The sequence below is a fragment of the Crassostrea angulata genome, chromosome 8 (assembly GCF_025612915.1).
Source record: "Crassostrea angulata isolate pt1a10 chromosome 8, ASM2561291v2, whole genome shotgun sequence".
Classification (NCBI taxonomy): Eukaryota; Metazoa; Mollusca; class Bivalvia; order Ostreida; family Ostreidae; genus Magallana; species Magallana angulata.
The window spans coordinates 49,357,697-49,385,293 of NC_069118.1; the positions used below are offsets into that span (position 1 = coordinate 49,357,697).

Sequence of the window (27,597 nt, forward strand, 5' to 3'; positions counted from 1 at the left end):
CCGATATTTTCCATCGTTCTCTAATGAATAATTAAAGTGTATAAAGATCCAGTCAAATAAAGTATTAATCTTTTCTTCAATCAGTGAGAATAGTTGATCAAAGCTACGTCAGATTATGAGTTTCTGAATATTTCATGAACACCCCTGCGAATGTTATTGTCATTTAAATTTAGACCACGTGGTTTTATTTGACCCTTTTAGTTTCGCAGTAAAAATTGTGCCTCATGATGATAGTCTATTTCTTAGAATTTATAGGTACTTGTAGTCAAATGTAAAATCTAGGCATTTATTGATTTTAAACTTTATCTTCATTAATTAGAGGATAAAACGAGTTCTAGAAATAGATATAGAAATTATAATTTTTTTCTGCTATTGCAACAATTAACATGCTTAGTAACTGTTCCCCTTTTAGGATTAATGTTTGATCCGCGCCTGACCTAGTAATAGCATCAATTGTAAAACAGACTATAATATTTCATGCAGAATATTCCTTGAACATAGCTCGATATCTTAAGCTTAAGTTTTTATGCAAACCAGGCACCCATTCTTTTTTTAAAAAGCATGGTATTGCACGCTAAAAGCATCAAACATGGCTATGATTTTATTAGGCAACCAATGTTTATACTTTCAACCACGTGTAAGGTGGTTGAACACGAACGATAACTCTGTTCTAAATATTATCGTTTAGTTTAAATAACCTCTAGAGGATGAAACAAAACATATATCTTAACAGATTTTTATGTTTTAACATAAATCAAAGTAGGATATGATATGAAAAATGACCAGAACGTACGTATTTTGAGAATATTATCCGAACACTTACACTTCCGCTCAAAATTTCACAGGAACTGAATCTCGGTGAAGTCTCGTGAACTTTCATTCGAGCATCTCTGGATTTATTACATACTTAGCTACGATAAAGGAAACATTCCGAACACATTCGCAGGGGTGATGAATCCAACTTTATATAGTAGGAGCGCCATAATTTGCAATTATCCAAAACACCAGATTACGCTCTATGGTACACTGTACTACACAAAAAATATTTGCATGTTCAGAACTTTTATGATTTTTATCAGGACTTTTGATGCTTAAAATTAATTAGGAGAGCAGTTCAATAAAATACGACATTGTACAGGGTGCCCCAAAATATATGATCCCGTTTTCTCTTTTAAAAAAACTTTTGATTAACTTTATTTAACAAAAAATCAAAGGCATATTCATAACGGCATGTGATGTAAATTTTAACTCAACAAATTTCACAAACATTTATAGGTTTCCGAAAAATTTCATCAATCATAACGTCATTGGATTAGTAAAATTTTCTACAACAACCTGCACGGAACCCATCTTCTTACTATTTAAAAAATATGTTGATTGTTTTATTGTTTTTTACCAGGATTTTCTTATTTAATAATTCATTCAACTAAACCCGGAGTCTGTGTTTGAAAATCAAGTTTTAAAATGGAAGATACATGTACCTGCTGTCATGTCCGATTCGTCTTGAAAAAACATTCAATTCAACCAAAGAAATATGGTACAATTTTTAGACATCATATTTCAATGATTTTTTCTCCTAAGCTTTTCCGACGTGAAAATTTAACTTTTCTACTTTTCATTTGAGTCACAATCTACAAGTTTTGGCCAAGTATTAATTAATTTACATGAATGTCTAATGGTATCAGATATTCTGGGACACCAGGCTTGCAGTAAAATAAACACGACATTGTACTTTACAGATAAATATAACTGATAGCATTTACATCTAATGAGTATACGAGGGTCAAACAAAAAATACGAGGACAATTGTACTGTCTATCATATACTTTTCATAAAAGTCATAACTAACAGATTAAGTTACGTAACAACACACATTTTATTGATAAAAGAAGTTTCATTCCATTTGATGAAAAGGTATTTTTGTTACCCGGTTTTAAAATCAATATATTTTGTCACCACGGCGCACAGCAACGATGAAAACATGACGTCAAAATGACAAACGCACAGTTAATAGAAATATACTATCTTCAAATTCTATATTACTCTCAACTTAATATGGTTTATTGTTGACAAGACACAAAGTTAGACCGTGCGCAGTAACCACATTTTTGCAGTATTAGATTCTAAATAATCCTTAGAAATAAAGGAATATATGAACTTTTTTTAATTTCAATTTGTTTAAAACAATTGCTGAATTATGTCTACTAATTTTTTTTAGTTATTATAAAACGTTAAATAACATAGTTATGGCAAAAGTCTTCGTATTTTTTATTGACCCTCGTATTTTCCCTATTTTTTTTTTTACTTAGATACTCGATATTAAGGGATTTCTAATAGTTATATTCAAGGGTTGTTAAAGAGTTAAAGAGTAAAATATAACTACCGGTAATTAACAAATGGTTGGAATCTAACCAAATGAATGTGATTTTCGACATGTGTCTAGAACATTTTGTCTGCGTGTTAACAATAGAAAAAAAACACTAAATGATTTATACAGTTATATAACTAAAGGCATAACTTAAAATCTGTTTTAAACTTTTTTTTTTCTTATTTACTAAAATTCGTTATCCCTGGATTTTTGTGATATGATAGGGTAATGTGTGTAGTCTCCCCCTTGTATTTCTCTTTGGGGGATGTCACATGCAAAGCAATCATGAAATTGTAAGGCATGGCTCATTAACATAGCATGATACAGTAAAGGTCGTTGCAAAATTATCAGTACAGGTCGTTGCAAAAATATGCCACCAACAATTCGTCATTTTGCGTCAATGACCTCAACTGAACGCCTCACTCTCTAATAAGAAAGCGTTTCTAGTTAAGTGATTGGAAAGTTATCAATTTATCTCTCTTTTCTTTAATGTAGGTGAGAAGTGAATAATTCTTTTTGAGGAAAGAATGTTTCTTTGTAGCTACGTTTCACAATATAGTTCATAACTCGTCGAATCTTATTTACTGTTCAAGTTGGGAAAGATGGAAAAGTAGATTGTGCCAAAAATAAGATAATGAGCATTAGAAGTATCTAGCAATTTACATGCTTCATTTGTCACAGAGGATAAAAAGTGTGTTCGATTTTTTTTTAGAGATCTTGATAATCCACGAGACTTAGTTTCTTTCAAAGACCTATGAAGTTGTTTACAACGTCTAGTAAATAGACAAGCGATTCATCTTTGTGATGCATTTTACCATGCAATTATTGTTTAATGGGCAGAGCGGTTTTATACTCTAAATCTAGATTTTCTATGTGACGGTTGTCTGCTGTTGGATGGATGAAACAAGTGTGGAAATAAGATGACATACACGCCCATTGATTGTTTTTAATTCAAATCTATTTTAATAATAGTTTTGCAAAGGCATACTTTTTATTTCTTTTTTCCTTTTACCCAAATAAGCAGACAAGATATATTCACAGAAAAAAAATCATTATTTTTTAAAGCATACTGTTTACTTGTTCATAACAGTTAAGCTGTTACATTTGCACTTATAATAAATGGATTAATGTTTGAAATTACCGTCTCACAATCATTTGAAAGATCTTTTCGGATTTTTTTATTTGAAAAATGAGACATTTGGAAGTCACAAAATTGAGACACTTTTAATAAGACCTTGGACTTAGGGTAGCTGTGTCAGACAGCAATATGACGTAGGCCTGTCTATTTCATTATCTTGGCTCAGTGACATCAAAAAGCTTTGCCAGACTCTATTGCTCGTACGGACGTAATCTGTATCAATTTCCGTTACTTTCAACTTTATGAATGCAAGAAGATTGTTTCCTCCTACCGATAGCCCAAGGCCTTGTTAAAATGAATCAACATAAATACATATTATTTGATAGTAAGGAAGAATATATACAAGTGTAGTGTTAATTCAAATATATATTTGGTATATTATGCACGATTTAAGCAGGCTCTTCGACTGTTATGAAACACTGGATTCCTCAGATCCCTTAAATCCGCCATAGTTGAAAATTTCTTTAATCCTAATTCCAAAAACACCTTAATGCACATTTGATTAATTTTTGCGTTGGCATTAACAGGGATATTAGACCTCCAGTTCTGTGAAATACTGGAGGATTGTCCATACTTGTAGAGACTGAACTCTTGCTCTGCGTTACTCCTGAAAGCCATTTGCAACCAATCGTGTAATTCGGGAGTAAAGTCTAAAGACAAATCTTTATACAACATTCTCGCGGTGTCTTCTGGGTAAAGAGCTAAACATTCATAGGTCACGTGGTACACTCGCGTCGGATAATCCTGCTGTAGTCTTTTAATGGCTTGCATATCTAACCAAATTCTGCTGCACAGGTGATTAGAAACAATACTTATTTCTTTGTCTTCATATTTGATTAAATGGGCCTGCGCCCTTGAGTTCAGTATACCTCTAGGGTCTCGTACTAAATGAACAATTTTCAAATTCGGAATATAGCTCAAAAACATTTCTGCAAATGATCCTGGCATTCTTATAGTCTTTATTAAACGGTGAGATGACTGTAAACAGAGCTGTTGAAGCCTCTCTATGCATGTTTTGTTGTATTGTTCGGGGTATTCCGACAATGTGTATAGTCTGTGGTTCCAGTCCGTTTTATTAACAGGAAAACAACTCTTGAACTCTTGCTGATAGCTGCTAGCTGAGAATGTTCGTAATGGCTCAATGGCTCCAACGGGAACATCCATGAAGTTACAGCTTAAGAGATTCTTGATAAGGAGAACTGTACCGTTTGAACTTTCCCAGAATCCATCGGGTTTCCTGTGAAAAAAAAAATAATTCAAAAGCTGGAATGACGAAGTAATGAGACCACATACGGTTCTGAATTCTTTCAAAGAATAAGCTTAATTTTATGAAAACTGTCGATAAAATAACCTGACAAGAAATTAATTTGCATTGAATAACTTACATCAACCATGTGAAAGTTGAGTGATTGAACTTATTTTACCTCAGAAATCAATCAAACGTAATCAAATGATTAAAACGTCATAGGTAATGAATACCAAAGAATGATAATTACCAAAGCTGTCTACAAATGGAAAAATAATTCAACCAATGGAAACTAGAACTAATCTGAAACTTAGGATTCAATTTTCCGAACACGTGAACCTGCAAACCTCCCATCCCTCCAAAACAAATTATACATTTATTCTTCATAATTGTGCTTCATAATATTGGTTATCATTAATTTTACGAAATAACTGGACCTTAAAATCCTGCGAAGTTTTATTGATGTAAAATCTTACATAAATGTATGTACAGGTAGTTGAAATTTTGAACATGAGGCGTGGTTTCTTCAAGATTCATCAAATTCAAATTAGCGTGTAGTGCTTTGTAAAGTTGGACCAAAAAATCAAAGTTTATTTTTTTATGCAATTTTTAATGCTAGTAATACTGTATTGATACACATTTACGCATTCTTAAAAGGTTTTTCTAAAATTACGAAAATATTACTGAAACCGCTGACAATATTTCCCGCTAAAATGGACACGAGGCGTTAAGCTGTTTACCCCTGCCAGACAAACCTGCAGTATCCGTGAGGGTAGCAGACGTGTTGGTTGGTCCTGTGGTCCCGAAGAAGACCCTGGAACGGCTCAAAGAAAAAGAAAGTATCGTTGGTCTTCAGGAGGCGAGAAGTAATGGTGGATCCGCTCCTCATATACGTCATAATCAACGTATACTTTACCTCTGCAAAAGAACAAAAGGGTTTTGACGTGTATTTCATAGATTCTAAAATTTTGAAATTATTTTACAATGAAAGAATGTGGGTTCTACAGTGGCTGCCATAGGAAATATGTTTGAGATATTTTTTTATTAATTCTTAGCCACAAAATAAAAGTCATGGCCACGAAATAAATAAAAGTCGTGGCGACGAAATAAAAGTCGTGGCGACGAAATAAAAGTCGTGGCGACGAAATAAAAGTCGTTGCACGAAATAAAAGTCGTGGCCACGAAATAAAAGTCGTTCCCACGTAATAAATAATTTTAAATGAAATTAGAATTAAAGAAGTTTATCGAATAATATGTCAAAAGTTTCATCTTTAGTATTTTATAATTTCTTTTAAAAAAATGTTATCTAAAGAGGTAACACATTTTTGTAACAAAAACAGAACCTATGATTTTCATTGTCTAATTGCAAATAAATTAATAGCAGATAATAGCAAAATAAACATGAACAAGTTGTGCTCACGTTTCAGTTACTGTAAGATCTTACAGCCTTGTCTATACCTTACATTTTATATAGCACTTTTTTCTTATTTCAGTGGGATGTATATTGATTTGATAAAGTCAGCTGGGCTAAAAATTAACAAGAATTAGTTGATTTTTTATGTGTTTTACGGGTCACATCAAATATGGATTCGTCTATGGATAAAACTGGGGATTTAGTATATTTTTAACAAACTTTTATTTCCTATCTGAAGTTCTAACAGTTATAAATACAAGTCATAATAAACAAATAACTTGTATATTGACCATCTAAAAAAGTGAAATACATAAAAGTAGTATATTACACGAAGTACTTAATATATTACTTGTTAAACCCATTCAATTCTCATTTAGTTACAACAAAATTTAAAAAAAGATATCTGAAGCATATGTCCTATGGCAGCCACCGTAGTGCTTATTCTTTTGTCTTTGAGTGGTTATATTCGTATCGTTGTTTTAACGTGTCCTAACTTTGTTCTCTGACATTTGATGTTATGTTGTAAGATAACTACACTACAGAAGGTAGAATTTCTTTGATAAAAGTTAAATGGTTTAAAATAAAAGATAATCTCTAGAGCACTTTAAACATAACTAAATAAATATATACTGATATGCCAGAACTCGGGAGGGCAAGGGTGACCTGGCGTGACTAAAATGCTGGGAAATATCGTACAAGTTTAACAATGATTCTGGCCATGTGTACGTCATGTTCGGATCTAGATTAGAGTCGGGGGGGGGGATTTACTTTTTTTAACTTTCACAGTCAATAAATCAAATATGCCCCCGCAAACACAATAACATTATTTCCTCTCGGACCCGCCAAGGGAAAAATTTCTGGATCCGCTCATGCAGGTATTTCCAAAGAAATAAATAAAACCCAGAACAAAACCAACTGTGGATAGTTGTTGTACATTGTCACACAAAATGGATGGTATTTTTGATTTTGGACATTGTGTAGTATCTACCAACCGTCTTCCTTTGTCAGAGTCTGCGCCTCATCTACCTGCTTGATATTGTTGTGTTTTATCGGGGCGGATGGTCTCCCCTGACCGTCCTCCCACAGCAAGTTCACGTGGTGGTACGACACGTTTCCTTTGTGGTCCATGTACATGTTCACTCTGATCGGTTCGTTCTTTCTTGGAAAGATTTCAACCACGTTTTGCTTTAAACCTGCGGGCAAGGGATTCTGTGGTATTATACCCATTCTTCTATCAGCCACTTTCATAGCAAACGGAGACTTCAGTGGTAAATTGTGTGCTACAAGATTCGGGTTCGAGCGCTGAGTCTTCAAGTGTAAATTGCCTTCTATTGGATACGGGTTCGAATGTCGAACGTTGAGCGGTGCCTTGTTCACAATTGGGAGATCTAGTTTGCCCGGTAGAGGCATGAGGACCATATTTTTGTTGATTTCACGCGGTGGACCAGGGAGGATATTTTTGTTTTGTCCAATGAAAGAATTCCACGAATTCACGGGAGGGACATTCTGAAATCTTTCCGGCATTATCTGCTGTTTTGGAACTGGTGCCGGCTTATATATTGGATAAAACGCATTTCTCTTAACATAAATATCCGGAATAAAATTTACATCCGGAAGGACATTTATTTTTGGAACATTTCCGAGTCCATTCCAGGCCTTGTCGGGTAAAATTATATCATTAGTCATTTTAAATGTCTGTTTTTTAAGGAATTTTGAGTGTATCTTGAAATCTTTTTCACTGTTTGAATTTAATCTCGACTTCATAATAAAATTGTCTTTCAGATTGTCTATATCACTGTATGACCCTGATATTGGAAATCCGTTTTGGTCCGTGTCTTCTTTTTTGTAGTTCGTCTCAAAGTTCTTTGATGAACCATGTTTAGTTTTCTGGGGCTTATTAGAATCCTTCACATCTTTGTTTCTTACGTCAAAGTCTGAAAATGTACATTAATAATTAATTGTAAATATAATTAGATATTAATAAATCGTTAAAAAAGTATTGTACATAACGGTATATTCCTTCGCTCAATAGGGATCAAAATACTTTAATGTACATGCATCTTCAATCATAAAATAATTAAGATATTCCAAAGACAATTATAATCAAAAGCAGATAAAATAATGTTGATTTTAAGGACTAAATCGTTTATATGCAATTTTGCAGAAATGGGTGATGCGGAAAATTTCATACATGTACCAGTTACTCACAAAATGCGTTTTAATTCCATTAATATGTAACACAGTATAGACCAATAGTAAATTAAATTTCTTGTGAACACAAAACATAAAAACAAAATTAAGAGGGCTGTATGGACGAGCCATTTTTAAACTGCGTTGATCTCCTTCAAAAAAGGGCTCTGTACATGTATAAAGATACAAGATATTACTCAAAATTAAAAGCTAAAATTTATGAAGTTTTCTTTACTAAATGATAGGTTATAGCTTAACAATTAAATCATATATGAAAATTTAAGGTAGATATGATGGTAAATTTGTCAACCACTTGAAAATTAGAATATGTCAATTTTTTGCCAAAATTCAAAGTTGTCACATGCATGCCGCGGCTCACATAATTTGTAACCCTCTCTAGAAAACAGGGGCCCGTTTCACAAAGATTTCCTAAGATGTTTCCTAAGATAGAACTTAAGATATGCCTAAGTTATAACTTAGGAAGTTCCTAAGAATTGTCGTAGCTGTTTCACAAAACTTTCTTAGCATATCGCAGTTGACTTATCTTAAGATACAATGTAAGCCACTTTCATATCATATTGGTAATTGTTAATTGATACCGTTTATTTAAATTCTTTAAATTTCAATATGAGACGAATGTATATATACTTTTTCAATGAATGTAAAAATTCATTCCCTTATTCACCTAGAAACATCTTAGAAAAAAGAGTAAAACGTGTAAATAGAATGTAAGTAGTGTACTGTCTATGTACATGTACTAAAATTTTGTATGATATTTTTACATTCACATGCATAAAAGAGTAGAACAAAATTACGTAATAAATTCGTATAGTTTATTTTATTTTATTTTATTTGAATGGATAGATCGTACTATATTTTTTAGCTATATATACATGTATTTCGTTATTTATAGTTTAATATTATTTTTTGGACCGCATAAATTAATGGAAAACATTGGTCACTGCTATAATTTCTGTTATTTTTATAAATGTTCGAGTGTGAGTTTTTTTGTCTAGTTGGTCCATTTTAAACAGCTTGTGTTAACGTATACTAATACATTGTATGCTTATTCCTAAATCTGAAAACGATCGTTGAAATATCCAGATGATTTTACTGTTTCATAGGGTATGTTCCAAATGGAATACAATAATCATATGCAGTGACAAGTAGGATTTGGAATGGACATATGTGGAACTTTTAAACTAAGTTTTATATAACGCTAGTTTTCTTGTAATGATTGATATAAAAATGGTGTGTTTTGTTTAGTTTTATACAAAAAAAGAAAAAAAATCGAAATTCGCAAATAAATGCATCTCGGCTGATAGACAAAACGAAGATGTAAGGCAAGATTTTCAGTTACTGTGTAAAACAGCATCCCTATGAAGGATTTAGCATCGACATTCCTAAAACACTCCCCGGTCATTCCTACCCCCATCCCCCAACAAAAAAAAAATCAATTAACACCCCCCCCCAAAAAAAAAAAACCACACACACACCTAGTACCTAAATTTTCTCCCGTAAAAAAAGGCTTATATCTTGGAGGGATAGGACAATTCATCCAGTCAATCTGTAATTGGGTATTTATTTAGTATGTATTCCTGATTTTATCAAACGATTTAAGAGATCAGTGATTCCCGGGCGTGAATAGTTTAATTAACATCAGTGCACTAGCTGTAAGTATACCCGCTATCAATCTGCGTGTGCGATCAGATAATCTAAAAAATGTAAAAATTAGAAGTCTACACCACAAATTTAACTGATCATGAAGAAATATAGGTATATTTTGATAATTTTTAAGTTTGCAGTTTAGGGTAATGTATCTATCGACGGAGCTTTGAAATGAATAATTTTTTACCATATACCATATAAATCTCGCATTTTTATGGCCAGTCATTAATTTTTACATTATAAGGAACATATATTGCGTCTTTTTGAAAAGATTAAAAATCTTGATAATAGCTTTGTTCAACCTTAATATGCATATTAATCAATTAAGATAGACAGTCGCCATGTTAAGTTTGTTCCTAAGACATCGATTTACCTGTCTTAAAGTTAAGACACAACTTAGGAAATTCATAAGATAAGATTGGAATAGTGAAACGGATAAGTAATGAACTTAGGAAAAAGTTCTTTCCTAAGATACAACTTAGTCCTAAGTATGCTTTGTGAAACGGGCCCCAGCTTTACACCGCTCTCCAGTTTACCTTAGAGATGGTATGCGTACCGCACGCTATATCACACATTTCATGACAATTGACACTTGGATTACCTTCCTTCAATGTTTTATAGAGTACAAGGCATGTCATCAAGGAAACACAGGTGTATGTTGTTCGTCTGAAGGTCAATCTCATTGTTTCTGGGTTATTTCAGGGGTCACTCTACATAAAAAGAGATTTTTAATTATTCAAAATTAAAATCAAAATTACATGTGGTGAAAAAGATGAATTTCTGTAAAAAAAAAAAAAAAAAAAAAAAAAAGCTAAGCAGAAAGGTAGTCATGGCATATATTAAAAGTATGCGATATACTGAATTAATTATTTCCTGTTTACGTGGGTTTTGGGGGGGGGGGGTTGTTCCAGTTGAGTTTTTATATATATATATATATATATATATATATATATATATATATATATATATATATATATATATATATATACTAGTATATATATATATATATATATATATATATATATATATATATATATATATATATATATATATATATATATATATATATATATATCGACTACGATAATTAATTGCATTTTCAATGAAGCAATCGGTATCATTCGTTATAACTTGATATCACTTGATATAAAAAAAAGAACATGAATTATATGCATATTTGAATGCATCTGAGAAAAAACATTACTTTCCAACAAAATGAAATTCTAACGCGTTTTCAAATCATGAAAATTTAGAATGAACAATGCACCGCTGAAAACATCTCTTTGTTATAACTTCCAGCATTATTTCTTGGCACATGCAGTTGGATATAAATAAAAACGACACACATCTTATTTTCTCCTGAAAATACATGACGATATGGTCACATAAGCAATTTAAGTCTACGGCACCTTAGCTTGTCATTGTTTTACTTCTAAATTAGACAAGAGCCCCGGGGGAAGGCTCTCGCGCACGCACATCAATCAACGTGTGTCCTTTGCACTGCTAGTCTTACCTATTAGTTACCGGGCTTGTTAAAATCTGGCTGATAGTGTTAAGAGATTAGATAACCAAGAAATCATGGATTAACTCGTTATCTTTTCAACAATCAATCTTTGGTTAATTAAGTGATGTGGTTAATTGACTTTTGAAGAGGTGTGTGAAAGAGAAAACCAAGGTATGTCTGATAATTTTTTTCTTCTGTCTGAGAAATTCGTGGTCGTTGTCGACGTCATAATGCCTATGTATATTATGTTTTGCTCAACTGAATAACTTTAACCAGCCAATAAATATGTTTTTCAAAATCCTAAATTTAATTGCCATATTCAATACACATTTTGTAACATTATACAATACCTTAGTAGAAATAGCACGAAGTAACGTAGGTTTTGATCAAATACCAAAGATTAATCAGGAATTCTAAGCATCATATTATCTTTTGACCTTTATTAAGTATTCTGGATAAATATTACGACATATAGACCATGTTAGTTAAACTGAATTGATAATTTTTGCTGTATTTTGAAAAATAAAATATGGCATTATAATGAATTAAGAGCTTACCTGCATAATGTATTGGGCGTTGTAGCGGAGACTATATTCAAGGAAACAGTAAAGCTGTATTCACATGCCAACACCGACCCTCAAAAACCACAATGCTAGGACAGCGTTCGACAGCATTGTGCGATAAAACTCGGCGGAGCATACAAATATTTCATTATAATTTACACGACTTAACAAGGTAGCAGTAAAATTAAAATGGATCGGGCACGTAATAATACGAAATAATAATCTTACAATAAAGTTAAATTTATCATAGAGTTGGACAAAAATAAAATATGCATTCGGCCATTTCTGGAATAGGAAAGGGGGGGGGGGGGGGTAGGAAGTAGGGGTTATGACATACAATAAATATGGTCATTGTTCCATAGAGATGCCCGTTTTCTCCGTCTCGTGCGTTTTGACAACCGGACAGTGTCAAATTGTTCGACATAAACAATATAACATTGACAGGATGTTCTATCATTCCTGTGTATGTTTATTATTTCATTTATAGCTACATGTACATGTTTCGGACATATTTTGGAGCAGGTGATATTAAAATTAATCAAAACCTAAAATTCGATTTCTGTTAGAATCAAACCGGTAAAGAAAATTTTCGAAGTGTGTGGTAGAAGGGGCTAATTCTAAAAAGCAAAAAAAAAAAAAAAAAAAAAATAATCATAATTATAATAAAATAAAATAGCAAAATAATTAAGTTATTCAGTTGGACAGAAACGTTAACAGCAGTAGGAGGAATTAAAGCTATCTATAGGCTAAGATAGAACGGGACATCTGGAGCCTTAATTTATAGAACGGAACAAAAACAAACAAACTGATGAACGTCTTATGAATATAACTTGCTCTTAATGGTGTTAGCGTGACATTATTATAAATTACGTGAGGTTTTTAATTCACGTGTACGACCTTTTTTGAAAATTGCGATTTTTTCGAGAATAATATATGAAACTGACTTAATGATGTTGACCTTATCTCATTAATCTCTTTACTAAATATATTCCATATTTTAAATATTATTCAGAAAAAAAACTTGCTTATTTGTAAATCAGTTTTATTACATATCTCCGATTGATGTTAACAAAAATATTGACTGTGCAAAATCAATTTGTTCATACTCATTATAGAATTTGCCATAATTCTTTATCATTCCGGGTGCAAAAATAATGAAGCCACTGACACAAGGAATTTTACAATCTTATTGTAAATAACCTAGATTCAGAAGATGTAGACATGACGGCATTTAAAAATAAAATAAGATTCTATACACATTTTATACACATAGCATTCAGTACAATGTGTGTATGTTGTATGCTACGTTGAAGCGACGGTTACTTTCAAAATGGTTTCTCCTCGCAAAACCAATGTTTTCTTAGGTTCACAAAATTCTCCAATTAAATATTATATGTACCTCCGGCAGCAAACAATATCATTTTTAATCACCTCCCCCCAAAAATTGAAATCAGTTTGTTTTTTCATACAAATGCAGTTTTTCTATTGATTAATATTTCATAAATAATAGTACATTTGGATTCATGTAGAATGAATATAAAATTATATAAACAAAGAACAGGTACTCTGTTACAGTTCTTGGAAATTATTTTCCTTTACGGTACATTTTCCTTCTTACTACTGACAAGAGAGATAACTCGTGATGAAGAGTCATGATAAAAGACTTTTACCGTAGTTGTGCCACTGAGCACTCCATAGTCATATAAACGTTAACGCCCATAGGATTTTTTTAATCCACTAAAAACAAGTCCCCCCCCCCCCCCCCCCCCGGACTTCTCCAATAATGTTTAAATATCCTAATAATCTCTGTGCATTTGATTTAGAAATCCAGGTTTACCGGTCTCAAACAAAGTCTAAACATCTTCATCTTCTTAACCTGCCTTAAGGATTTTCGATCTTTATTCCATTTTGATTTCCATTGAAGCGATTATTACCCAAACGAAAGCAGATTGTATGGTTAATCATAGTATCTAAAAAGAATAACTCCACCGACTGAGTAACAAAAAATCTACAGCAAAGTCCGATACACATTAGGTGGCCTGGAAGTGAAAGAAATATGCATGGGCTTTTTACCTTTTCTTACGCGTTCATAAAACTGTATTCAATTTATAATCAAAATATATACACCGTTTGAAATTTTCAAATCGTACATGTACATTATTTGACGATAAAATGCATTTTTAAGTCTAAGAAAGGAAGGTAAAATTGAAGAGCCTTAGCGAGCTTCAAACTCATAAATTACAGAGAAGTAGCAAAAAAATTGTTTAAGAATGCAGCTCGTGATAATGTTATTGTTTATTTCAATAAAAAAAAGAACAATACAATATAAAGATACCTCCTGAACCATGTAAGATTAATAAACATTTTTCAAACAATTAAGGAACAAAATAACGGAGTATCAAACATTGGTTTGTGAATTATATGAAGAGCCAAGGATTATAAAAAAATAGTTTTAAATATCTTATCATCATTATAAATCTTTGAATATCAACAAATTAATCTCTCTCATCTCTCTCTCTCTTCCATCTCTCTCTCTCTTCCATCTCTCTTCCATCTCTCTCTCTCTCTCTCTCTCTCTCTCTCTCTCTCTCTCTCTCTCTCTGATATGTCAATTGATCATGGCGGACACTGTTAACAAACAGTTAGTCATAGAGTGTTATAAACAAACATAATGCTAATAGGAAATACATGTTTATATCAACAGAAACAAACACAAAATGTGAGCCAAAGCCCTAGTTAGTCAGAAAAAAATTACAAAAATAGAATTGCAAAAAAACGAAGGAAATCAGTAAATAAAAAATAGAAAACGCTATTTGGCACAAACAGAAAACAATGGATTTCGTTTAATAGTAGCTACATGTACATGTACACATATATTAATTTTTTATATGCTAAGTAAACTGTAGAACATGATTGATTAAGTTGATTGGTGAGAGTTAGTACTAGTATACTAGAATGAACCATCACCATAACCAACAAATTGGGATGTAAATACTTGACATTACATGAATTTCGAACACGCGATTTAGTGGTTGGACGAGATATTCTTATTATAATCAACAGATTAATTCAGAAGAGTAGACTTCAAATAAAAATACAAACAAAAGATTGAACATTCTCATAAATATTATTTGTGTTTACAATTAGAGACTAACTCATGTACATAATCTTGAACAAAATGATATCAATAGGATTGAGTTTTTAGCAGCTTTAGACGACACTTTAAGACAAAATGCAGTATTTTCCAGGTGTTATATGAAAAATATAGCGTATGAATTAATGTAATAATATCTACAGTAAAAGCAATTGAATTCCAACTTGAGGTACCCTCTCTTTATCAGAAAATGGAATACATGTTTTAATGGAACAACATACATGTCAAGAGAGGGGTATCATTTGTTGTTACTGAATCAACAATATGTTTAATGTATTGAATATTTTCAAACATGATGATGGTGAAAACAGGCATGTAATTGTACAAATATGAAGTCACTAAAATAGGAATTGTTTTGGACTTCAATTCGTTGAAGCATTTCTAGAAACATATTGCTGAGAGAAAGCCCTCCGGTAAGATTGGAATCTCGTTGTTATGGTTCATGAATATTCATGTATATTCTCCTTATCACAACCAGACGAAACATGACGTTTTATATCATCGTCATTGACGATGTCTATAATGACGTCATCAATAGCGAGTTTTTCCGTCTTTCCCCGCAGTGGTTTTGGTGGTCCCATTGACCTTGGTTTTCCGGAATCGACGGATCCGTCTCCGGTTCATATATATAAAGATGGACATCAGAACAGCAAGGATTGGGATGACGATCATGCAAATTCCTACCGACAGGATTCCATAGTCGTTGTTGTTTCCGGCATAAAACGTTATCAGAGCACCTTAAAGCAAAAAAAAAATTTAAGGATATGAATATTCGAAATCCATGAAAATTGTATTTGTTGCAAATTAGGTCATCTCATGCAGGTGTTTTGTTTCGTATCAAACACAATTTGAATACCGTTGATGAAAAACCATTTATGATTATGGTTATTATTTTATTTGTCTGTTCGTGCTTATTAAATATTTTTTTTCCGTGAGTTGGGGGTGGGGGAGGGGGTGTTAAAGCATAAAAATAATGTTGATATACCTGCAGGGAGTATCACGAGCAGCAATAGAGCGAATGCACATCCGGTCAGACATCCTCCCACACAGCATATACTGGAGGAGGGCTCATCTGAAAAGTTGACGGAAAATACATCATAGAATGCTTTATATTAAATATATCAAATACCCGTATATTAGCCAGGCCTTGTTTGAATGTGTTAATAAGCGTGTTCGCATACTTTGAGGAGATGATTTTGACGTTTCATTTGGGGAGGGTTAATTGTGACGTAATAAATCTAAAATTTGGTGCCCAAGAACAAGATTGTTTCAATGCTTTTACATTGTTTAGAACAATTTACATAACCAACCAGTTCATCCAATCAGAAGTCGCTTAATGTTGTATTGTGATGTTTTTAATCGTTAAGAATTGCGACGTTACATTTCGATTGACAGCTAAGAGCGCCGTGAAAAAAGAGAGATAATGTCTGATTGGCGCAGAACTATTGATCAGCCAATGAAAAAGTTAGTTACCTTCTAAGTAAGTTATATCATATTAAGTAAAATTAAGGCGATTAAGAGGGGGCTCGGTCGATTTGATCCCTCTGCCACTTCTTAATCTCGTAAAATTTACTTAATATGATTTAACTATTCCTTAAAGTAAAATCCGTTTACTTTTGTTTTAGCCTTATCAAATAACACCACACATTATGAAAAGCTAAAAGATTTATTTAAAAAATACTGGATAAAATGAGAGAAACTTGAAGAAGAGTATTGTTGAAAGTAAAATTAAATATGATTACTGAGTATTGGGGCTTATTGAAGAATTGAGTACGGTTTCTCGGATTCGGACAAACACAGTTTAATTGTTTTGACTTAATCATGATGCACTGTAGTCATAGAAATAGACACCTCTCTAACTCTATTGAGAAAAGATCAATTGTCTTTGTTTGCAATTAGTTGGTTGGTTGTGGAAGGAGACAGCGGGTTATTGTTTAAATACAATATTCAAATCATTTAACAACTTTTCTTATATATTTACACAAAAAGTACTAGTATTCTAAATATCAACAACAATATTATTTTCAACAATACTAGTATCGATTATCAACAATAATATTCATATCTATTGATATCTATATATCAATATCTAATAAACGATATTGTAATAATTTTTTAAAGCCTTATTATGACTTCAAATATAATCAAGAGAACATTTACATGTTCTACTATTCCTACATACATGTATGACCAATACAATGCATGGTCCTATTTTTTTGCCCTCCATCTAAAACTTCATACTAAGTACGCCTAAAGTATTGATTTGAGTTTAGATACCCTTGAAATAAAATTCAAATCGATCCTCATTTCGTAGCTTAAGTACCCGGTTCCTAATTAAGCAGATATTGACCCTGTATCGATTCTGGGAGTTTATATAAAACAGAATTCTATCGAAATCTTTTATGCCTGTTCCTTTGGGGTATTCAATTCTTGCATTACAAAAGAACCAAGTAGATTAACAAAAATGATAGCAAAGGGCTTATAGAGTTCTTCATATCAACCATGGGTTTTGAAATTCGTATTTGAAATTGAATATTGGATGTATTCAGTGAGAATAAAAATCAATAATTTTTTAACCTTGAGTTTCTTTTTGATAAGAAAGACACGTTGAAGATTGATTAAATGAACAAAAATTTAACAGCCTTGTTGAAAAAATCCAATTTTAATACAGTCTATCTTCCGGTTGCTTCTTTTCATGAATCACGTTTTTACGGCAATTACCGTAAACAAGGCCAATTGTTAAACAGGTTACAGTTTTTGTTTGTCGTAAAATTACATAATTTTCAATAAATAACAAGCGTTTGTGTATCATTGCTATTGCGTTTCTGTTGTTGATAGAACAGTCCACTAAAAAAAGCGCTTTACTTTCCAGCGTTAAATCTCGCCGATTTAACACGTGATAATATCCCATAACGAGAATTAAGGTAGAAATGATTTATAATCTATGGCCATGTCAATCGCTTTTATTCCCTTGTCAGCCATTAGAACTGATGATATTTTGTCTTCTCTGCAACAATTATTCCTTGATTTTAGCTATCATTATACATCAAAAAGAGCCGTGTATATTCAATTAAAGCAAAGCCTTCTTGCAAAACTTGCAAAAAATTTCAAAATAATCCAGGGAAACTGAAGAAAAAAATGGTTCGTCGTTAATATCTTGTTATCTTCACAGTAAAGACATGCTATTGCAGCTACAGCCCATTGTTTTACGGCATTGATTCGTTGAACGTTTTCAAGTGCAGCATTATTTAAAAAGACATTCAAATCTAAAAAGCTATTCGAACACACACTCCTCCCAATTTCAATGAAATACGAAGCTTCCGGCCGTATTTGCTAAGTTTTACACCATGCATGTATATGTGTTCAGCCATGTTTGCAAAAAAAACCGTGCTGTACAGTTATAAATATATCAATATACTTACAGTCAATCAATATATTGTTTACATTTATATGATCAGCATCATTGTTTAAATGCTTCTTTTAAGCAAATCGATCAGTCGAGAATGGAAGTAGCAAAGGCATTCAAATTGTATACCTTGAATGTAGCTAATTAAATCACACTATTGAATGAAATCCAATACACTACTAGAGATTCACGCAGAATCGATCGATGAATAATTAATATAAACTCTTACAGAAAACTATTCACTTAGATTCGTCTGACCTTTAGATGATAATGGAAAGTGGAATAAAGCAGTTTTATTCTCAGTTTTAAAAGTTGAAATGTTTTACTCTGTATTTGCTGCATCCGCAATTTTATACATATAATACTATTCACTATTCTTATAAGAAAATTCTTCATTAATTGTTCGTAAATTGTAAAGACTCAGACTCTCTCTCTCTCTCTCTCTCTCTCTCTCTCTCTCTCTCTCTCTCTCATTCATCATAAAAAAATCTATTGACGAAATGGATATACGACTACTCGTACAAACTATTCATACCGGAACCTTGCACGGAATACCTCGTATCGCTGACAGCTAATGCAGTCTACAATGGCCAATTCTACTACTATATAATTATGTACAACGCAAAGAGAAAAATGAAAATAAATTTGTTAAAACCATTCTTGCGTTCATATCATTAACAATTCAGTTAAACAAGAGCAGTGCTTTTGTTTAAACAAGATGAGCATTCGTGTCAATCCTATTTCAGATGTAAGCCACAGTACAAACCCACAACAAATAAAATCCCAACAAACATAAATTTCTGAAATTATTTCTGTATCAAATTACTTGTATACATATAAGTTATGCAATAAATGTACTTTTCAAAATGTGCTTAGATTTTGGGTGCGGTATTTTAGGGGAGTGGGGGGTTGAGGTTATTGTTTTCGTTTTTTAAAGAGTTGGGGCAATCACTAATTAAAATCAATTTTTCTGTGATAAGATAGCAAAAGATTGTTTTTACAGAAATCTGATTCGCAAATATCAAATCTGTCTGTTGCTTACACAAGTATATTTGAAATCTGGAGTTTTCAAACACGCTAATGGATCGATAAAATGTGTGCATCAAACTGTCTTTGTTCGCCCATTGATTCTCAGCCTTAGACTTTAATCAGATCTTATGCAAATTATTAATGGCACCTTTTTGGCCATTAAAGAAGACTTACAAACAAAATATCACAAGGACTGCTTCAAATATATCGAACAGGTTCTAAGTCAGGCTCCGAACAGCAGATTATATACCGGTATATCCCTTCAGTAGATGAGGCCATTTTTTAATTAGTTTCTATGCTTAATGCTAGAATAAGTCGAATTTTATCTGTATAAGGGTACTCAAAAGTCTTCGATTTTCGTTTTCACGTCAAGAAGGGATTACTATAAGCTAGTATTCAACGATTGCAACTACACCAATTATCGAAGAAATCTCGAGTTTTCATTGCCCCTATTGGTTAAATCGAAAAAAAAATTCTACCGCCAATTATCGTTATTTATAAGCCCTAAAAACCCCTGTAATAAGTATATACTTGACCGAAAGCGTAGTGTTATTAAAAACCGCTAATTGAGATATACATGTAAAATGCAATTACAAGTATAAACATGCCTGAGTGTGTTAATTAAATGCAAAAAAATAAATATCAAACAGATCATGAGGTATTGACAATGTTTCGAATTTAACACATGCCAATCTATTTTATAAATCCCCAAAATTTTATATGAGAATCACATCTGATCAACTGCTCAATGTGTATAAATTTATTTCCATCTATAAAACTAGGTACATATCGCTTAATCTACACAATGGTAATAACGCGGATATCCGCGAACAAATACGACCAGCATTTATCAACATTAATAAATTTGCGGTGGCGAGCAGACGAGAGATAATGCTCTGACGTAGGAATAACGAATTGACCACTTTACGCTTGTCAAGTCTGACGTAACACGCTAAATTCCCAGAGGATGTTGGTTAATATCGACTTGTTCTGTGGTGATTGTAACATCCTGCTATTATATTGTTCGATCTGTTGATTAATATATACCACATACAATGCTAAAAAAAAATTAGGATGATATTTCATAATTGTATTCAGGTACACAAAGAATTCATGCGAATTTGAAAATCGGCAATAAACGATGCAGGAATCTTAATGCTGCTAAATGAATTACACGTATTTCTATAACCCGTACTTTTTACTGAAAAGGAAAGGGGTTACAATGTACTGGTATGACTCAGTTTAAACTGTTAAAAATAACATTTTCCAAGAATTTTAAGGGGGGAATTATCAAAATCGTTACCCTACACGAGTGTATTAGTTTTCTTTTTATAAATAAAAAAAGTTTCAAGTTACTGAACCAAAAATACATTTACCTCTAAAGATACGGTATAGAACACTACAGATAATCGTGTTGAATTCAATAAAATAGAACACATAAAAGTCTGCATACACCTTTATACGCTGTTTTTGTTCGTGTACACACACATGTAGTAGTTTATGCATCTATATATACTACACGTATCTCATTTCCGATGCATGGACGAGTACATACATTTAAAGTATAAACAGTGAGATTGAAAAGCGCAAAAAATTAAAATACCTTCGTTACCTTGGGGACAGTTTTAACCTTCAGTTGATAATCTGAGTTGGTTTGCTAGATAACCAATGTATCTTCGCCATATCAAGGTTGTATACGAAAAAAAGGGGGGGGGGGGGGTCGATCCACTTCACAATCAAACAGTTAAATTCTGTCTATTTATTCTTTTTAAAAATTTCGTTTGATTTAAAAATCAAAACACCATCTGATCTCCCTAACTTCACCAGCCACACCCCCCTACCTATCCATAAAAGGAAAAAGAAAACAAAAATTCAGGTCTACATGTACCCCCTTCCGATAATGGGACCTAGGTTTAGTTTAAATTCGCCTTGCTTAAATTATGAACCAATTCAGAGTCGAGCCACATGTTTTGAGTCCTATACCCACAACTATCTCCCCTACCCTAAGGAAATGTTTACACCCCCAGTCTGATAGTCTTACCTTCCTCGTCAGGGTCATCCGTGACCACGTAGACCCCCATGCCTGGGGGACAGGCTCCACCCCTCTCCTCAGTTACACGTCACCCACAGCATTTCCCTTTAGCGGAAAAGTCGTTAATCCAGGCCAGGAAACACTACCGGATAGTAATTGTCTGGAATTAAACACAATACATTTAATCTGTCCACAGATCTCCGAGCACGAGACAGTTTATAACCCACTGATATTAAAAGAATACAGACTCGAACCGTACGCCAGAAGAGGAAACAAAAATTGAATGATCTAATCGATCTACAATTGAACAAACTCAAAACGAGGAAAGATGATATTTACGGGCCACAATCTGTCTCGTATACAACTTAAAATGACACCAAAACATTCGTCTACACATAATGTACCTTCATTCAGAACTGGGTGATCTAATCACGCCCGTCTTTTATCTGTAATTTCAATGATTTACAACTTCTACCTGACTGCTCAGTTTTTCACTTACCTACTCTTCTGCGTGAATTGTTTTTCTTCCTGAATCAACCGCTGGTGATTGATTTCCAATCGATCGAAAGCCCGGATCGATACTGCCTTGCTTGCTGACACTATTCACTTTAAAGTTTACATTCACAATAATAGGGCCTTACTCATACAAGATTGGTGACCGATTTTGCAATGAAATAATCCCCTACCCCAGCACGATATACATCTCGTATACGTGTGTCCCATTATATTCCCATTGTGTACCTGTAGCGAGTTTACCTGAATAAAACTTTAAAGCTCTCGGAACACCTCTGCTGTTTTCAGTAGACCGCCCGCCATAGCAACAAAGTAAATAGCGGCGGTTCAAACAGCTGGGCCTCTCGAGACAGTCTTGTGCAATCAGACAGACATGCATCTGTGTTTAATGGTTTCAAAACAAATATTTAATTTTGCTCTGGTGATCCACAGTATAGGAATGAAAATAGCGCTCAAATGCAGATGCATGCATATGTTTTCAATGCGTAAACACATCGCGTATAAAAAAGTTTGCTGATTTTATAAATTAGAGGTTATTAACGATTGATCATTAACTTGATTAAGAAAGAGAAAAATGGCTGAACAAAACTTTCCTTATAAAAGGAAGAGAAAATTGAGGAAAAAAAATTAGAAGTAAAGTTTTTAGCATTTATTGGTAAATAAATTAATAAATCTTGATGTAATGTATTGATTTAGACTTTTGAATTGAGTCACGTTTGAAGTGATATTAAAGCAGAACGTTTTATTTATCATACCTTGACAACATCAAACAATGTCTTAAGTACAAAATTAGGAAGGTGAATATTTAAGCACTCAATTAAGAAGATAAATATGCATGCACACCATTAAGAACTCAAGATAAATATTCAGGTGTCACTACAGTATTAAATTTTACAATACATGTATATTCAAAACGAACCTCTCGGGAAAATCCTCTTGACATCTTTTCAAACAACGCTTCTTTAATTTATCTTGCTAAAATCACGTGCATCCAGCAAGGCGTGAGACTTTGTTTACGTAGAAGTTACAGATGTGCTTAAAAATCAAGCCCGGTCCTTTTCGACTACCCCCCCCCCCCCCCCCCCCCCAACAAAAAAATCAGCCACAGTAAATTTTTCTTTTTTTTTTAGATATATCACAAAATAAAGCAGTCGAATTAACTATGTTAAACGTATTAACAGTGTACCTTCTTCATTGTGGGAAGGGGGGGGGGGAGATTTGTGAAGATTTAAATTTCAGTCTATCAGATACATATGTATTGCACATGTTTATATGTAATTATATAATTTAAGAAGAATAAATCGCCCAATTCTGTTTTTACAGGTTTAATAATGGCGTCTTATGACGGCCGTTTCAATCAGGATCCGGAATACACAAACATCACAATTCCAGACATCCTAAACAGCGGGTCCGACAAAGAAGAGGAATACGAAAATGTGGTTCTGCGACCGAAGATACCGAGCAGCGAAGATGAGGTCTTTGAGGAAGAGATTTCAATTAACTCTAGTCCGCATGCTTCGCCGAGAAAACGAAGATCCGGTGTAATCAATAGCACCGAGAAACTCAACAAAATTGGAACAACTGACGACGACAACGAAAAAGCTAACGCCAAGTTTTCGCTTTCGTCATCGTCTGATTCGTCACAAGAATCGGACAATAAGGCCGAGGAGAAAGAAACGATAGACGAACTAGACGAATCGATGGAAATGGAGGATAAAATATCCAATCTTTTTCCGAAGCCAAACTCCTTAGGTGTTATTTACGACGAAACTAGGCCGCGTAGATGTCATCCAAGACAGAAGGCATCTGACGTCATTTATGACGAAACAAAACCAAAAAGAAAAGTCAGTTTCGACACAGCAATGCCAACACTCAGACAAAACAAAAATGATAATCTTCCCATCCGAAAAATTAGCTTAGACACAGGACTTGATATGAATAACATTCGAAGAATCAACATCGATTCAGGGTACGGGAAGAAACTAAAAAAGCAGTCTTCAAATCCGGAAGCGAAAACTGACCATACAATCCGAAAAATCAGTTTTGATGAAGAGTCAGGCACGCTTCATATTCGTCAGATAAGCAATGAAGATGACGAAGATTCGCCTCCAGTGATGTTCGAAACATCGAGCGATACTCCCTGTGTCACGCCAAGGAAAGTGAGTTTCGAAGGAGATCATTCGGACATCGGCTACATAAACCGTGGCTTCGACAATGACACCTACCTAGACAATGTTACGTTTCAAGTGCAGCGAGTTTACCCAGATATTCAAGAAAAAGACCTTAATGGGTTTAACAAGAGGGCTAACGGAAATGGCGACGCCAGTGGTGAATTCAATGGATACGAAACAAAAGGGATCTTAAAGGGAGGAAAATCGAGACAGGTTAACATAGCTGGAAATTCTGAAAATCCTGAAGATAAAAACTCGCATTTGGCAGAGCATCTTAGGAAAGACTCTATTGCTCTGACAAGTGAAAAACTTGGACAAATTCTTGATCTTCAAAAACATTATTCCCAACAGCATATAAGGACAAAAAGGGTAAGACTCATTTGAATGAATTTTTAAAAATGTACATTCTTTAAACACATGACAAAAAAAATCAATCATGATTTCCATACAATATGTGAACTGAAAATATTGCAAATGTTCCACCAAGTTCGCGCGGACAAAGAATTGTTTATATTACACTTAACGTTACTTTCATTCTTAAATGAATTATACAACTTTTTTAAAATTTTCTAGTTTGGAAAACAACGGGAGATCCTGAAGAAATATAAACTGCATCTGGGAGTGGCGGCACTATTTGTATTCATCATAATATTAGTTAGCGTTGGTTGGCATTTTCATCACATAGCAAACAAAGAAAAGATGATCAGCCAAAGAATATTCTTTGAAGCCAATTCGAAACGACTTACCCTCTCTGACCCAAATGGACGCGACCAAATGTACGGAACCCTGGGACACCAAATACCATCATGGAAGAAACCGACCCACTGTTTGGGCGAAGAAGAGTCGCAAGAATTTCAATGCTTGCGATGGAAAGACAGTGCTATTTTGAGAATAAGTTACTTTACGGCTCCTGGAGTAAAATGCTACAATATTTCCTGGGAATCGCTCACGCCAGAGTTATATCCCTTGGACTGCTTTTCTATCGGTAGTCAAGCTTGGTTTGGCCCTTCCAACAACACTCACCCGGAATGGCCCATCACTCAGAAAACGGATTTCATTTTTTCAGCCTCCTATTCTCAAAACTTCGATGCAGGGACCTTTAATTCAGCCGTAGAAAACTACTGGTTATCGGAAAATGGAAACGGCATTTTGGTTAGCGATGATATTCCACTAGTGATGCATTGGAATACGATGATTAAAGATTCTTGGTGCATTACTTCAAATTACACTGGCGATTTCTATGGATTTAAGGCAAACATACATAAAAAGCGCTTCTTAAACTACACGATCTGCAACGGAAATGATCCCAAAGTCGCGCATGGGTACTTCAGAACTCATTTGGAAACCGGACCCGAGAGTCTACCAGAAAAATTCCTTTACACCAGCCCTCTATGGTCAACAAAAGGAGGCAGGGATTCCAGTGAAGTCGCACAGAGTGATGTCTTAAACATTGCTAATGCTATCAAGAAAAACAACATGTCATGTGGTTCTATCGTCATAGATGGGAAATGGGAAGATATTCAGGGCGATTTCCAATTCGACGAGGAGAGGTTTCCAAATATTTCAACCCTCCTGGCCACAGTCATGTCGACGGCAAACTGTTCACTGACGGTGTCGTTCAACCCTTACTTTGATTACAAGTCGGAGAGCTTTACGGACGGACACCCGAAAGAACATTTCATCCTTGACGCAAGTGGAATAGTTCCCGCTCTTGTGCAGTGGAATGATGACGTCATGGCAATGTTGGACGTTACCAACCCGTCCGCTAGGTCGTGGATCACTGGGAAGATGATGACACTGACTGATAGGTACAAGATCCAGTCTTTCAAAATGACGTACGGTAAACCTACATGGCTTCCATTCCATCCGACATTTTATAAACGGGACATAACTCCCAATAAACTTAAGAAAGATTTTACAGACATGTTGGTATCCTTCCACGAACTTAATGCAGATATAATTGAAGGAACTTCGCACACCCAAAGCCTTCCTTACTTTGTTTCAGTTCCAACGAAAGTGAAAGATACAGAGGGAGGGTTGTGTCTAACTGGCACAATCCCGATTGCACTGGCGCTAGGACTTATGGGATATCCGTATGTCATGGCGGATGGCATCGACTACTATAAGTTTGACCCTGACGACAAGACTTACGAACTTCTTCCAAGGAACCTCTACGTCCGATGGATACAAATGGCTGCGTTTTTCCCAGGAATGAAATATTCGATACCTCCTTGGAAATACGACAAAGATATCATCAAATTTGCAAAGAGAGCCGGTCTTATGCATCAGAAATACGTCGCTCCAGCCATCGAATCCATGATGAGTGAAATCAAAGCGGGGGAACCCATTATCCGACCAATCTGGTGGATGGATCCAGATGACGAGATAGCAAGAAGTGTTGGCGATTCTTTTTTGATCGGAGATGAGTATATGGCGGCGCCCATTCTCTGCGAAGGTAAAACCTCGAGGCAGATCTATTTCCCGGAAGGCATCTGGAGAAACGTTCAGACCAATCAGTTGATTGTTGGTAAGAAATGGATCGCGTATCCTATCAGCATGACAACGTTTCCGTTCTTCAAGCGAACCAAAGTGTATGAAGGAACGTAAAATATTGTAGACCGAGTACTTAGAGAAGGAAACTTAACTTTGTATATGGTTGTGTCATTTGTGTAAATGAAATAGTCTAACGTATATTTCAGTGCATTTTGTCCATGTGTTTAACTTGTTGTAAATTTCAACAGTCATTGTAAGTATAGAATAACGTTCAATCATGTAGATAAAACGTATGTAAATAATGAATACAGATATAGTATTCAACGCTTACACGATCGATAGGAGAAAGGGCATTAGTTATGCATCTACATATTAGGTACTGACGGGTTTTGAAATGAGATGTAATAATGTAGACATGGTATTTTCTATATTTTAAAATACAGTTTACATAAATTTGTTGACCAGCAAATTGTTGATTTACCAGTGTATTAACATTATGAGCATATCATCGAATGATATTTAATCGGACGATTTTAGAGATTTGTTTATTTTTACACGTGTGTTAGTCGACCGTCGATGTTTATTAAGTTTACAAATTTTTAAAAGCTTTATACAGTTATGATTATAGTTATTGTTTCAGTGCTTTGTGATTAACTTGATTTAAATTTTACTGATGTTTATTCTAATATAAATGTTAATTACAAAATA

The 27,597-nt window shown here is 33.9% G+C and overlaps 3 protein-coding genes across 6 annotated transcripts; 1 reads left to right on the plus strand and 2 right to left on the minus strand.

The window, feature by feature from the left end:
- Positions 1-3,445: 3,445 nt before the first annotated feature.
- On the minus strand, positions 3,446-13,814 carry LOC128159683 (uncharacterized). 2 transcript variants are annotated; one of them, XM_052822857.1, is made up of 5 exons: positions 12,086-13,814; positions 10,626-10,734; positions 7,159-8,100; positions 5,508-5,670; positions 3,446-4,743 (listed from the first exon to the last, which is right to left on the minus strand). In XM_052822857.1, exons 2-5 carry the CDS (start codon positions 10,705-10,707, stop codon positions 3,885-3,887), a joined length of 2,046 nt encoding a protein of 681 aa, XP_052678817.1. In that variant the 5' UTR covers positions 10,708-10,734; positions 12,086-13,814; the 3' UTR covers positions 3,446-3,884. The 2 variants fall into 2 exon arrangements, with proteins under 2 accessions (XP_052678817.1, XP_052678818.1); XM_052822858.1 differs by lacking the exon at positions 12,086-13,814 and having other exon boundaries at positions 10,626-10,790.
- Positions 11,241-27,597, plus strand: LOC128159681 (uncharacterized). The gene is made up of 3 exons (XM_052822856.1): positions 11,241-11,699; positions 23,549-24,765; positions 24,970-27,597. Exons 2-3 carry the CDS (start codon positions 23,557-23,559, stop codon positions 27,001-27,003), a joined length of 3,243 nt encoding a protein of 1,080 aa, XP_052678816.1. The 5' UTR covers positions 11,241-11,699; positions 23,549-23,556; the 3' UTR covers positions 27,004-27,597.
- Positions 14,369-22,479, minus strand: LOC128159693 (uncharacterized). Of its 3 annotated transcripts, none has more exons than XM_052822871.1 (4): positions 22,212-22,479; positions 21,722-21,854; positions 16,231-16,317; positions 14,369-15,982 (listed from the first exon to the last, which is right to left on the minus strand). In XM_052822871.1, the coding sequence occupies exons 2-4, from the start codon at positions 21,759-21,761 to the stop codon at positions 15,777-15,779; spliced, it is 333 nt and encodes a 110-aa protein (XP_052678831.1). In that variant the 5' UTR covers positions 21,762-21,854; positions 22,212-22,479; the 3' UTR covers positions 14,369-15,776. The 3 variants fall into 3 exon arrangements, with proteins under 3 accessions (XP_052678831.1, XP_052678828.1, XP_052678829.1); XM_052822868.1 differs by having other exon boundaries at positions 21,722-21,872; positions 22,212-22,477; XM_052822869.1 differs by lacking the exon at positions 22,212-22,479 and adding an exon at positions 22,117-22,199 and having other exon boundaries at positions 21,722-21,872.

Coding starts and splice junctions, on each gene's coding strand:
- LOC128159683 (XM_052822857.1), bottom strand. CDS start 10,707: ATGAGATTGACCTTCAGACGAACAACATACACCTGTGTTTCCTTGATG. Junction 8,101..10,625: donor CTATAAAACATTGAAGGAAG/GTAATCCAAGTG, acceptor GTACATTTTCAG/ACTTTGACGTAAGAAACAAA. Junction 4,744..5,507: donor TACCCTCACGGATACTGCAG/GTTTGTCTGGCA, acceptor TTTTTTTCACAG/GAAACCCGATGGATTCTGGG.
- LOC128159693 (XM_052822871.1), bottom strand. CDS start 21,761: ATGGGGGTCTACGTGGTCACGGATGACCCTGACGAGGAAG. Junction 16,318..21,721: donor GGATGACCCTGACGAGGAAG/GTAAGACTATCA, acceptor TCAACTTTTCAG/ATGAGCCCTCCTCCAGTATA. Junction 15,983..16,230: donor GCTCGTGATACTCCCTGCAG/GTATATCAACAT, acceptor TTTTGCTTTAAG/GTGCTCTGATAACGTTTTAT.
- LOC128159681 (XM_052822856.1), top strand. CDS start 23,557: ATGGCGTCTTATGACGGCCGTTTCAATCAGGATCCGGAATACACAAAC. Junction 24,766..24,969: donor AGCATATAAGGACAAAAAGG/GTAAGACTCATT, acceptor AAAATTTTCTAG/TTTGGAAAACAACGGGAGAT.